Genomic DNA, 14,506 nt, shown 5'->3' on the forward strand with positions numbered 1-14,506 from the left:
TTTAGTGGAGGTAAAGTCTAGTATCACAGTATTGACTCAGTGTATTCACTTCCAAGCCAGCTGGGGTGCAATTAGACTGTCGACAGTCGCTCGCGCCTTTTTTTCCTCCGTTTTATCTAAACTCCGATCCGGCGCAACACTAGTCTAATCGCAAACTGATATCGATATCAGTATGGCTGCGATTACAGTAGTGTTGCGCCGGATCGGAGTTTAGATAAGACGTAGGAAAAAAAAGGCGCGAGCGACTGCCGACAGTCTAGGGTGCAATGTGCAGTCTTCAACGTAGGCTTTGATTTAGCTGCACGCTATGAATTATCAACTGTCCAGATTGAATTATCGATTGCCAAAAATGAAGTAACGGTCGTACAAATTGACTTTTTGGTAATGACATCATCGTCTTATCACTTGACGTTCCTGACTTGTCATTTGACGGACCCGACTTATCAATTGACGTTCCTGACTTGTCATTTGACGGACCTGACTTATCACTTGACGTTCCTGACTTGTCATTTGACGGACCTGACTTATCAATTGACGTTCCTGACTTGTCATTTGACGGACCTGACTTATCACTTGACATTCCTGACTTATCACTTGCCGTTCCTGACTTGTCAATTGCAAGTTCGACTTTTGACGTGGATTACACTCCATACGGAGGTGACTTCTTCCAAGCATCCTGCTATACACACCACAATTTCGTGTGGTGTCTAAGACACACTAACTTCTGGTCTGTAGAACAGAGTAAATTGTTGACATTAACTCTCAACTGCTACTAAGCATGTATGGACATCAGAAGATGCCGCTTTCAACGTGGAAGAGAGCGCTCGAGCACTCAGTAGACGTCTACGCGGCGTTCTGTGTTTTCGGTGACCACCCCATTTCCACTGATATTTCTTGTGTCTCCTTTTTAACCTTTCTCTCGCTGTGTCTTTACCTACAGTACGTACACAGGGTGCTCAGGCTCATTTAGTTCTGTTTACAAATATAAACAAAACAAAATAAACATACAAATAAACAAACAAAAACAAACAAACAAACAAACAAACAAACAAAATAAACTGACAAATGAGTAGATACATATATGAGTAAACGACAACAAACCAACGAACAACCAAACACTGCCCCCCCCCCCCCCGAAATGGTCACTCAAACACTGACATTTTTACTTTGACAAGTTTGTCTTCAATTTTTTCAGTACTGGGTTGTTGCCGGGAATAGATACACTTGGGGATATAGCTCATAGAAGGGGGAAACACTAACTTGGCAGCTCGAGGTACACAGAATCGTAAGTTGGCACACACTGGATAAACTCACACTTGGTCAAGGCTTGGCGTTCCGTTGACCATAAATTTAATGCCTAAGGAGAAAGCACCTTGATACATCTAAGGATATTAAAACTACGTGGAACTAAAAGTTTGACATTTACCGTAATACAACTGACTGTAGACTGAAAGATCAGCTGTTGTGGTGCTCTTCTCACTCCTTTTCATCACAAAGGATAATAGAATGTTCCGGGTGATTTATTAATGACTACGTACTCTGTGGTTCACCGAGTTGTGTTTAAGCCCCGGGCTATAAGCGTTGTCTTTCTTAATATCGTGTGGGTGTGTGTGGGTGTAAAGAAAAAGTTACATTCCAAATACCAAAAATATGTTGTGCTTTCTTTTTCTTTACAGCCACCCACACACATTCGTTGTTCGAGGCAAAGTACTGCCGGTACAAATGAAAACAGTTTTTAAAAAAAAACAAAAAAAAACTGCTTGATGAATTCATCCTGTGTTTTATTCACATTTACTCCAAAATATGCATATGTGAACTTGTTCGATGCAAGTATATCCTATCTTAGCATGCTAAGATAATGTGAACCGGTTAAACATGTTCTATGCAAGATATCTTATCTTGGTATGCTACACATGTAATAAAGCATGAACTGTTATCTTGTTCTTGTTCAACACATCGTCAGATGCATCCCATTAAATTTCAGCCCAATCACCTCTCTGTTATATGGTTTGGTGTGATAATCTCCCAGAAGAGAATATATAAAGTAATTTTTTCCTGTCAACTGATGCCTTGGTAATTATAAGATTAGGGGTGTTTTAATTTAGATAAGAGGAGAAGAATGGACAAGATGTCTTTATTAAGTCAATAAAGAGAGAATTATATACATTTGAAAGAGAGAACAGTATCCAGGTAAAGAAGAAAAAAGTTTCATATCACCACAAAACTCAATGAGTGAATTTATCAATGTCACACAAAAAATATGTTTTATTTAGTCACAAAATGTTTTCATTCAAGAAAGCAATCGATTTATAAATCAATTACATGCCTGCTGATCCCTGTGTTTTGAAGTGCAAATATCAAAATCTGTATATAAATATTTGTAATCTTAACATATTTTCAGAGAGAAAAAACGTTATGCTATTTCTCATATCAAGTATTGATTATTTTGGTAATAATTTTGCATCCTGTCAAAATGAAATAAAAACAGAATTTATCTAAAACTGAAAATTATCAAGGGAAAGTCAAGGTGAAAAAAATTCCAGGAAAATTATCAAAGGAAAAAAAGCCAAAATGTCTTCTTTTCGAATATTGGCAAATACTTTTCGGACTGTTGCACTGGTATAGGTCTATGAGACTATGTATAATGTATGGTTGTGGGAATTTAGGAGTGTTTGTTAATAGGTTGGTGTACACGAGTTCGTATACCTCATAAACTTTCCGTTCACATTCGTGTGAGAGATCGTTCTCCTTTTTATCTCCTTGACATTTCAATTTATTAGTACTTTCCATTCATTCATTCATTCATTCATTCATTCATTCATTCATTCATTCATTCATTCATTCAACTCACCAGTAGCTGTAGACAAGAATGACATTTTGATAACATATACATAATGTATATGTATTCATCTAGGTTTGATCTTTACTGTAGATTTAAATCACGGCTTCAACCTCAGTTAGTCGGTAAGCTTTGTTTTGCATCTTGCCATCACCTTCAGCTTCCTATTCAACAGAGAAATGTATACATTAGTAACTACTTTATACGTATGGTTACGATCGCTCTTTCTACTCTGATGAGATCTGGTGATCCCAGAATTGTAATGTCTGTAACATTTAGTGTCCGAAACACACAGAATATAATATACACATTAATCTCTTCTTATCCATGGCTTTGTACCTAAACAGCTAATGTCAACTATAATTGTTCCTATTCCTAAGGATCCCGGTGGGGACATTTGCGATAAATCAAACTATCGCCCTATAGCTGTGGCAACAACTGTATCTAAACTTCTAGAGAGGGTATGGTTAGCCCGTTCCATGGACTGTCTTTCAACCACCGACAATCAGTTTGGTTTTAAACCAGCACATGGTACTGATATGTCAATTTTTGTACTAAAGGAGATTCTAAACCATTATAAGCAACACAATACACCTGTTTTTGTAACATTTATGGATGCTTCAAAAGCATTTGATTATGTTCGACATGATATTCTTTTTAGTAAATTAGTGACTAGAGGTGTTAAACCATTTTTGTTAAGAGTTTTAGCGTATTTGTACCGCTACCAAGAATTTGTTGTAAAATGGAACGGAAGCCTCTCCGAAGGGTTTCATCCAACTAACGGCGTTAAACAAGGTGGAATTTCGTCACCTATATTCTTTACAATCTATTTAGACACACTTAGCAAGACTCTTTCATCTCTTCCGTTTGGCTGTCTTGTTGGTGGCCTAAAACTGAATCACTTGATATATGCTGATGATATAGTTTTATTCTCTACAGGGGCGTATGGCCAACAAATGTTGGTTGACTGTTGCGGACAATACGGCAATAGCTGTTCAATTATTTTTAATGAGAAAAAAACTGTATGCATGTTGTTCCAAGCAAATACAAGGAAAGTTAGCCAGGTTCCTATTTATTTAAATGAAAGATCTCTTAGTTATGTAAATGTCTATAAGTATCTTGGTGTTTTAATTACTCCCGATTTTAAAGATATTGTTGATATTGAGGCGAAGATTCGTCTTTTTTATGCCAGAGTAAATGCAGTTATCCGTGACTTTAAATATACGTCACTTTCTGTTAAGTGTCATTTGTTTTCTGTTTATTGTGACATTCCGTATTGTTCCTACCTGTGGAGTAACTTTACTGTCAGTACTTTTAATATGATTAGAAAAGCATTTGCTCAGGTTTTTAGGAAATTGACCGGTTTTAAACACTCTGTTATTCAAAGCAACCGTGCATTGTTTGTAAGTTTGTATGTCTGTACTTTTGATGAAGTTTTAAGAAAAAAAACAAGTGCTTTTTACCAACGAATTTCGGCATCTCAAAACCCGATTATTGCGAGTGTTTTATATAACACCTTTGTCACCAAAAGTACTTTGTGGAATGTGTGGGGCCAGAGGATTTTTTAATCCGTCTTTTTTCCCCTTTTCTATTTTTTCTTCAGTATATGGAAATTTTTTTCTATTCCGAAATAAATAAATAATAATAATAATAATAATATTGAAGAGTTGAACATTCAAGACTTATTTATCATGCTTATTTCCATAACTATCTGTGAGGATTACTTTTAAACCTGTTACGGAATTTAAGGGAGCCTTCAGTAATTACAAAGGTGCGTGCTGGGGGAATGGTGGGGGGGGGGGTGTTGTCACCTTTTACAAATCGGTCTTCGGGGGAGGGTCATTGTATTTAGACCAAGAATGAACCGACACTTGTGAGGCTAAACCATCATGGTTGAATGATGAACAATTAATTCAACTTTTGCCGACCGACCTAGATGCGAAGGCAGCAGCTGAATTGAAATAAACTAATAAGTGTTGAAATCAAATAAGTCATAAACACTATATCCAAGAGTGGGTGTATTATTTGAGTAATAGTCCAGACAATTGAGATTGGTGATACAAGACGTGAGAAAACGAAAGAAACTGTAAAAACATCAATGAAGCTAGACAATTAGTTCAAAGTACTTTTGCCGACCTAGCTGCGACGGGGGGGGGGGGGGGGGGCACGTTTAACAAATCAGTCTTCGGGGATTGTCATTGTATTTATAGATTAATGGACTATAATGAATTGTGACGCCAAACCAACATCATGCATGGTTGAATGATCATGATTCAAAGTACTCTGCCACCTAGATGCGAGGGCTGCAACTTGAGACAAACTAAGTTTGACATCAACTAATTATCTATTCATGAACATGATTCAAGAGTGGGTGTATTTGAGTATATCGTCCAATCCAGTTTTAGCAGACGATGATGTCACTCTCATGCGTCCAATTAAATTTCTATTATGCAAATGTAGATTAGAAATAAAAGTGCCCTGAGAACGCGCAAACCATCACTAATATCTGCAAATCTATAGTTCGTTTATCAAAGACACTAACAACTCCGAGGATGAAGATTTCAGTGGTGGCGATCACCGTCTGTTTCGTAGCTGTTCTTCAGTTCTACACAGTTCAAGCTCAGGAGGAACGCGAAGTTATGAAACGACTGTTGGAGAAAATTGCCGACGAGGTATCTTGAAATTCTACTACATAAAAAATAGATATTTTTCGCTAGGCATTTTACTTTTTTTATTGTTGTTGTACAGCTATGTTTAAAATATTACATTACGTGGACTCGATTTTTAGAACGCACTGTAAGCTAAAAGAAGACGAGTAGTTGACACTATGGTGTATATTAACGATAGCTAATAACTTTTTTTTTCAATTCTGGATTGATTATTTTAGGAAAAACAAGAGGAACGAGCGACTGAAGGTAAGACCCATTTTACAAAGTTCACTCCGTTACAGCTAAAATTATCTTTTAGAAATAAATACTAATCCAATTTTCTATGAAGCAGCAACTGTCCAATGGCATATAGTTCCCCTCGAACTCTTATTCATTTTGTGGTCTTTGTTTTACCGTAGGAATACAACGAAGGGTCAAAATTTTATAAAGAAACAAAGTCTCCTAACCATGGTTCTCTCTAAGGTGATACGGGTTGTCCGATGTAACGTTGTCACCTGTTCACTGCATTCAATATATGGCTATAAACTCTCGTTTGTGTAACCACTTCATTTAACATTTGTGTATCTTGGTTCTCTCTGAATGTAAAGATTGACGAATTTATGTATAAGTTACCTTGAGCAATAAAGGTCTAAACTTTGTCTACACTACCTGGGTCATTTTTACCTCCCTTAAGGGAGTGCTTTTCAGGTGCAGCCAACGATGCTGTTCGTGCAAAAAGCTGTTAGAGGTCGATCGTACACGATTTTTCAGTGGGCGGGCAATTACCAAGCTTGGCCAGAGGGAGGGGAAAATGGCCCGGTATTTAAGCTGTAAGATATGGGGAAAGGGGAAGACAGTGGGCAAAGCGGACAGTTTTCGATATTTTTTCAGGAAGTTAGTAAACAAATTTTACTATTTTTTTTTTACAATATTCACAAGATGTAAATTAATTCTGTAATACAATAATTAATTTTTGACCTCGTGTGTCATCGAAACTGGCGAGGCAGTGCATTGAGATTGCAGCACAATCTAATATGTCAACTGACAACTGTCAATACGTATATATTGGAAGGAGAAACTGTTTTGTCGTTAGTATATCAAATAGCATCCTGAGTAAATTTAACATTAGGGCTTCAACGAATAGTGGACAGAGGCAATATCTATGGTAGAGGGTAGCGGAGAGAGGGGATACCTTGGCGAAAATTGCCGGGATCGGTGAATGGGCAGGCAAATCTGGCGGGAGGACAGGTCGTGTAATATCGCAGTGGGAGGGCAGATACGAACAGCTTTCACTTGCCCCTTCAATCTTGAATCAAACATAAAAATATGTAAAAAGTGTTTATTAGCTATGTTTTAACTTTTTGTAATAATGTCAGAAAAAATGACTCGGCTGCACCTGGCTTCTGTCTGTCTGTCTGTCTGTCTGTCTGTCTGTCTGTCTGTCCATGTGTGCGTGCGTGCGTGTGTGTGTGTGTGTGTGTGTGTGTGTGTGTGTGTGTGTGTGTGTGTGTGTGCGTCTCTGTGTGTCTGTCTGCCTACCTGTGGACACTATCTCAAAACACTACAGCATCGAGTCTGATGAAACTTGCTACACATCTTTCATATGCTAATGGCAAGAATTTATTAGATTTTGGTAAACATCCAATGATTATTAATTAGTCATTTGCATAACTAATGTTTTTAGTAATAAGGCTTTATCTTAAGAGTACAAGCTTCAAATGTTATATAATTTGGTACGTTATCAACTCTAGTAATGCGCACTTGTTCTAGGTCTTTGAAGTTTGTTGATACAGCTTGTACTGTTGATGAGTAATTTGAATTATCAATGATTCTCAGCAATTAAGCTGTATCTTGAGAATGCAGATGTCAAATTCCATATACTTTGGTATATACATCAACTATAACATAACTATAACTTTACAAGTTTGGCCGAAATTAGAAAATTTAATTTTCTTATGAATAACAGTAATGCTACACTACAGCTAGCAAAATATTACACCCCCTCAACTACATAAAGTTACTGAGTATTCACATTTGATTTAAAAAAAACACTTTTTTGGTATTTAATTTTTTTACTTTCAGCTGTATGTAATGTGTCTTTCTGTTTGTTTGTTTTTGTAATATGTAAAGTTTAATGATGTTTCTTTGTAATTGTACGTATGTGTCCTTGTTTTTAAAAAGAATTCGTCAATAAATATGAATATGAATATGAATATGAATATGAATATGAATATGAATATAATAAAACACATTATGTAAAGCCTGTCGGCACAGGTTTTTAGTTTTAATATGTAATTTGCATGATTAATGATTTTCGGTAATTAGACTTCATATTAAGAATCACAGCTTCAAATTTCATATAAAGTGGTGCATATACAAACCGTAACCATCCACAGAAGCTTGTTGACATAGTCTTTACTTTTAATGAGTAATTTGGATAATTAAATGATCTTCAGTAATTAAGTTTGGCTTTGTACGTTTCATATTCCATATAATTTGGCACGTATATCAACCATGACAAAGCACACATATTGTCTAACACCTGTTGATATAGTTTTTAATTGTAATGACTAATTTGCATAATTAATGATTTTCGGTAATTAGGCTATTTCTTTGAATGAAAACTTCAAATTTCACTAAACTTGGTACATCCATCAACCATAACAAATCATCCGTGTTCGATGTAGTTGTCTATGTAGTTTTTAATTGTGATATGTAATTTGTATCAATAATCATTTTGATAATTAATGAGACAATATCTTTTGAATACAAGCTTTAAATTTCAGAAAATCTAGTACATTCACTGATGGTGAAGAAGTGCACGTGTCACTTAAAGCTTGATGTTGTAACATATAAGCTATATGGTTAATTTACATAATTAATGATTTCTTAATAATTAGGCAATATCTTGACTATGCAAGCTTCAAATTTCATAGTTTCATATAATTAATTTTCCAATTAAGTGGTACGTCATGTATAATACCTAGGCATACAGTTTAGAATTTTGCATTCCAACAATTAAATGTGTGTATGCCCAAAACTCTATGGGTTTGCCCTTACAGGAGGCATTAAGTTTAAATCTGGTCTCAGTTACAATTAAACAGATGAGTTCTCGTCACTTTTGCGATAATACTGAGAATTTAGAACCATCTTACATAGACGTTTAAAGGGACATGATCTGGAAGTTGTGCATATTGGGCCACCATAGAATCATACCTAATAATTAGAAATCACTGACAACCTTAACCATACATCATGTACTGGTATATAAACATCCAATTCATACTAAATCTTTTTCTCATACCTATTTTTATTCATTAGCGTTTGACACGCCCCCCCCCCCCAAATCTAACGGCAAAAGGAAATGCACAAGAGTTAATTTGACTCATAATCTTATCATCATATTCATTTGGCAATTTTTGCATTAATTCCTATTGTTTAAAACAAAGTGAGGAATTAGCTTTGAAATTTGTTGTACAAATTTGTAGTAAATTATAATGGTGGTTCATTCAATTAACTCCAAGGTCAACCTAAACATGGTCACACATTGCATGTATTATAATGGGTTTCGGGGTATGTATCCTTAGTTAACCAACACACTAGATTAGCTTTATATGCATTTTTAATGTTCACTCAATTACGTTTATCAAAAAACGTTTTCAGTTCCAAACTATGTCCCTTGAAGGACAATAATGAAGACAATAATCGCATAATGGTGTTTTGTGGTAGCTAATTACCCATAGCTAGAATTAGTATATAATGGTGTTTTGTGGTAGCTAATTACCCATAGCTAGAATTAGTATATAATGGTGTTTTATTTACAAATCTTTAGAGAAATATGCCAATTTCGATTATCTTTAGAGAAATATGCCAACATTGGAAATTATGACAATTACAGTATTTCTCTGATAAGAGTAGGATATGTATTTTAAATCTAACTTTTCAATGTGTCATGGTTTACAGTTCGAGTAATACCCAGTGAAGAGTGGCCTTGGCCATGGTCCAAATACCAATCATGGAGAGATGATGGTAGATGCGGTTCCTTCTTCCCACAGTGGAATGGCGAACCTTCTGATTGTCCCGGATGGTGCTGTTCTAACTGGGGTTGGTGTGGTGTTGGTTGGTCACACTGTGACTGTCATGGCTGTGTAGATAACAGAGGTTCGTATTTGTTCAGTAGATTTCCAATTTAAGCTGTTTTCTTTTTTTGATATCATAGGGTGTTGCTAAGAAGAGATAGGGTGTTGCCTGTGGTTAAGTACTACCATTAGGAAGGTCATCTGGGAAGTGCCAAAGGGTGACATGTTCGCTAAAACATCCCTAAACACAGATGCAATTTTCCGTCTAAAATGTTGTTCAAACATATCCATGTCCTACTTTCGACATCATATAAACACTTTCAAGTGAAATGTAAACCATCTTTACAAATAATTAATCAAACTTTTCTCTTCCCCTTCCCAATCATAAAAAGGGGAAAGCAATATTTGAGGAGTTTTTGGCCTCGCCATTCACGCTGACAGATCAGACACGTCTATTTTCTAAATCTTCTTTTTATCCCATCAGTCAAACATAGAGATGATGGTAGATGTGGCCCAAACTTTCCACTACCCAATGGTGAACCAGCGGAATGTCCAGGATGGTGTTGTTCTAATTGGGGCTGGTGTGGAATAGGTCCAGCATGGTGTGAGTGCGATGGCTGTGTTGATTATACAGGTGTGTACTATCTATGAATTACATTATATATAATTTATGGATCTGACAGCCCTGTTATGACATAGGCATGTGACGAGCATGTGACTAGCATGAAACTAGCCTGTGACCAGCCTGTCACCGGAACGTGACTAGATGCGACTAGCATATGATTGGTTTGGGACTGGAAACTGAGACCACACTAGAAAATAATTGTCTGGGCTCGAATATAGTTAGTATAATGACTTGCAAATGACTGGCATGTGAATGGCATGTGTAAGTAGAAAGATTGATTGGTTGTCGATAGGTAAATAAACTAAGAAGAAGATATATATATATATAAATTGATAAATAGGAGAGAGTGTGTAAACCAGTACATATATATATATATATATATATATATATATATATATATATATATATATATATATATATATATATATATATATATATATATATATATATATATGGAATTGTTTGATAACTTGAAAATTGATACAGATTGAAACTTTAACATGAGCTTTCTCCCTGGGAATTAATATTACATCTGTTTACAATTTAATTCATAGGCAAGAGAAGTGACATTGATTTGATAACAAAGGATGGTAACACGACCAGAACCATGCAAGCAGCCAATGCTATAGATAAAGAGTTCACGACCTACAAACGAGAGATGAACGAGATAGCTGCCAAAGTACAACGTGCTGGAAATGGCACCAGAGAGCTCACTGCTTTTGAAGAAGAGATCCTAGAGGCGGCACGCGAGATAGAATTCCACTAGATTAAACGACATAACTCATCACCAGATGTGAAATACTATTCAATGAGTTTGAATGAAATTCTACATCATTTTGTTAATTTTTATGGGAGCTGAAGTGTTACTGCAAATGAAATTCAGCAACAATTGTATTTGTCAAAACATGTAGCCTCCGTGTGTTAGATTCTTGTCATCGAGTTTTGATATTCCCTTGTGACAATACCTCCTTTTTAGATATTTTACTGTCAAAATCCCCTCTTCATAATTTGAATCAATCACAATAACATGAACACATTCGTTTCCAAGGCAATGGTACACTTTCATGCCTACTCCTTGATTTGTTAACGCATCAGAATGATGACAGTGAATGGACGACCTAGTAACCGTAAATCATGCTGTGAAAATTATCACATTTTTTAAGCATTTCATCACATAACTAAAATTTAGAAACTAACTAGTGACTGCCTCTGCATAAATCTATTAACATAACAATTAAAGTTCTTCAAATCTCTCCAAACTTTGTCATGCAAAACCTTGTTCCTGGTGCTTTTGAAATGATAAGAGGGGTGGGGGTGTCACTGCGCCTTGTTTTCAACTTGAAGGAAATTGTCAATTTTTTTATTTTTCCATACATTGTCGGCTGAACCAGTATTCGGTGGCCATATTGGATTCTAAAATCACTCAACTTTGATACTATTTTTAGATCTATTCATAAAATGTGTACGATGAATGCATGTTATTTTTATTGATTTCAGCTAGGATTGGGTTGGATTTTTTTTAACAAAGTAACAACAAAAGTTTAGTGAATTTATTTCCGAAGCACAGCCTATGCTAATATAACAAACAAATAGGAAAAGTCATCTCAAAAAGTTTTTTTTTTTCACAAGGGAAAATATTAAGGGCTAACCTAGTTAGCTTTCACCTTTTGTTGTCACAAGGGGCCGTTGTCCTCATTATGTAACGTGACTTGACGTCAAGTTATCACATTTATCTAAGAAGTGATCATACAAGACTCATTTTAAAATTGATTTCATCATTCGTGGTTTAAAATACTTTTAAAGTTCTTTCAAGACTTTCTTTCCAGACTTGTTTTCTAACATTCTAAGCTTACGCTGCTTGTCAGTAAATGAAATAAAGTGTTCTAACATCAAATTCCAGTACACGAGTGGGTTTTTATCGATATAACTAGAAACACTACACTTTGCGACGAAACCCGGGCAGGCCAAGGTTGTTAGGGACCGGCCAGTTTCTTCAGCGTGGGGTGGGGGGGGGGGGGTTCTTAAATCGGACCGACAAAAAGTCACTGTCACCCCCCCCCCCATCTGTAAAACCAAAAACAGGCTGATCCCCCTATCACTTAATTCTAAAACATGATACCCCCCCCATATATATATATATATATATATATATATATATATATAATATTCACATGACGGGTATTTTTTATCATGACTCTGTGTGGACTGCTTGACTGTCTTGCATCTACTTTATAAGATCCCGGGTTAGCACTATCACAATTATAATTATTGACTACACAGGGTAAATATTTCAAAAGGAGTTTAATAGCATCTTGACAGTGAAAGGTAGGAGGAAAGCTTGAGAAAGGAATATGTATGGGGGTCCTAGGAACCAACAGAACCAACATATAAAAAGCAACTACATAGGGTTGAAATATTTTTGAAATATAGTTTGATAGCATCTTGACAGTAAGAGGTAGGGGGAGAGCTTGAGACTAGGATATGTCCTCCTCATGTGGGGGGTCCGAGGGGGTCTCCCTCTAGAAGCCCTGGGTGATTTTTACTCTTAACATGTTCTTGAAAAGTTAAATGGCATCCTTATATACATGTAGTAAAGGTTAGCACATCTAATGGTAGTATCATTGGTTGGGGAGATTTGGAGTTTAAGGCAATTTTAGACTATATTGACAAACATTTCACATCTTAAAAGACAATATCAGCTCAAATTAGAATAGGGTGAAAATATTCAAGAAAGGTTTACTACATTATGACAGTAAAACGGTTGTTGGTGCATCTGATTGTTGGTTGAATGAATGAGTGACCTCTGGGGGTGAGGGAGTCCTTGGGGTTTCCCATGGCAATTCTGGAGTTTTTTGCTTCTATTAAGGCAATGGTCAGGTTATTCATAGCCTTTGAGGTAATATTTCCAAGTTTCGAAAAGCTAACATAAATGTAAGTTTTAAATGAGTTTCTCATGTCACATAAAAAAGGGCCCGTAACATTTGTATAGGGGCATTAATATTGCATATAGTAAAGTCACCGGTATGTTAGAGAACTTTAGGTGGTCATACCTAGTGTATAATAGAAACTGGAACCTAAAGAGATGTGGTGATTTGTAGTGTCAATAACATGTAGTGTCCAAAATAGAAAGTGTATTAATCCCTTCTGACAAGTTCATACTGACGAGTAGAACATTTTAGATTAACTTCTTTTAGAAAGTATCTATGAAGATTACCATTATAAAACCTTCAAGTTCACTTTTGCCCCAAAGTGCAATATAAGTGAAGCATTGATTGTGAAACAGCCAAGCATTTACATGACATGTTCTGTAACTAGTGTGGTAGCTAGGTAATACATGTATATGTATATGTATAGTTATGTTTGAACTAATAAGTAATATTAAAGAATTGATGTAAGAAGGAAAAGAACAAATATTGACATGTACCACATTTCAGACAATGCTTAATATGCCATTGTAGAAAAAGATTTTTTTCTTCTATCACAATCCAAAACACAATGACCCCCCCCCCCCCCATCCACAATTTTCAAAACAGCATGACCCCCTACTGCCAATTTCAAAAAACCGGGTGACCCCCTACAAATCCACCCCCCCCCCGGCCGAAGAAACTGGTCGGTCCCTTACGTTAGCAAAAAAAGTCGTTTCAAATTAACAAATAGACTCCATTTCACACATGACAATGACAACTGAGTTTTTCGTAACAAACTTCCTTGTATGTATGTATGTATGTATGTATGTATGTGTGTGTGTGTGTGTGTGTGTGTGTGTGTGTGTGTGTGTGTGTGTGTATGTATGTATGTATGTAGGTAGGTATGCATTTTATTACCAACGATCACAGTGTATCAGACATGTCGATTTCAGGAATTTGTAAGGTGATGAGAAAGTATTGAGGTTGAAGGAAGAGGAAATCATTCTCCGTCTCGGAACGCTGGAACCCCTTGGAATTAATAGATTATTCACGTCATTTCCGGTCTAAGCGTATATTCATGATATTAGAACTTTTCACACGTATAACCGTTAATCACGCGAGGCTTGCCGATAAATACCTTGATAAAGATTTTTTATTCGAAACGTGGGATTTTCCATGTATACGGACTGACTTTCAAGTTCCATATGCATTTCTATGTATGTATGTATGTATGTATGTATGTATGTATGACTAAATGACTATAGACCTGTAATATTAACATGTTGTTATGAAATCATTCGAACGTTTAATTCTAGCGTTTCTGAAAACCATTCTAAGTCCTAGGTTTGATGCACTTCAATTTGCATACCGCCAAAATCGATCTGTTGATTGAAGACGCAGTCTCATTT

At 36.0% G+C, this 14,506-nt stretch overlaps 1 protein-coding gene across 1 annotated transcript; it reads left to right on the plus strand.

Annotated features, from left to right (window-relative positions):
- Positions 1–5,352: 5,352 nt before the first annotated feature.
- LOC144438682 (uncharacterized) lies at positions 5,353–12,060 on the plus strand. The gene is made up of 5 exons (XM_078127827.1): positions 5,353–5,511; positions 5,727–5,754; positions 9,451–9,648; positions 10,051–10,200; positions 10,746–12,060. Exons 1-5 carry the CDS (start codon positions 5,392–5,394, stop codon positions 10,955–10,957), a joined length of 708 nt encoding a protein of 235 aa, XP_077983953.1. The 5' UTR covers positions 5,353–5,391; the 3' UTR covers positions 10,958–12,060.
- The last annotated feature ends 2,446 nt before the right edge of the window (positions 12,061–14,506 follow it).

This window comes from Glandiceps talaboti, chromosome 1, assembly GCF_964340395.1.
Source record: "Glandiceps talaboti chromosome 1, keGlaTala1.1, whole genome shotgun sequence".
NCBI classification, from domain to species: Eukaryota; Metazoa; Hemichordata; class Enteropneusta; family Spengelidae; genus Glandiceps; species Glandiceps talaboti.

Coding starts and splice junctions, on each gene's coding strand:
- LOC144438682 (XM_078127827.1), top strand. CDS start 5,392: ATGAAGATTTCAGTGGTGGCGATCACCGTCTGTTTCGTAGCTGTTCTT. Junction 5,512..5,726: donor TGGAGAAAATTGCCGACGAG/GTATCTTGAAAT, acceptor TGATTATTTTAG/GAAAAACAAGAGGAACGAGC. Junction 5,755..9,450: donor AGAGGAACGAGCGACTGAAG/GTAAGACCCATT, acceptor CATGGTTTACAG/TTCGAGTAATACCCAGTGAA.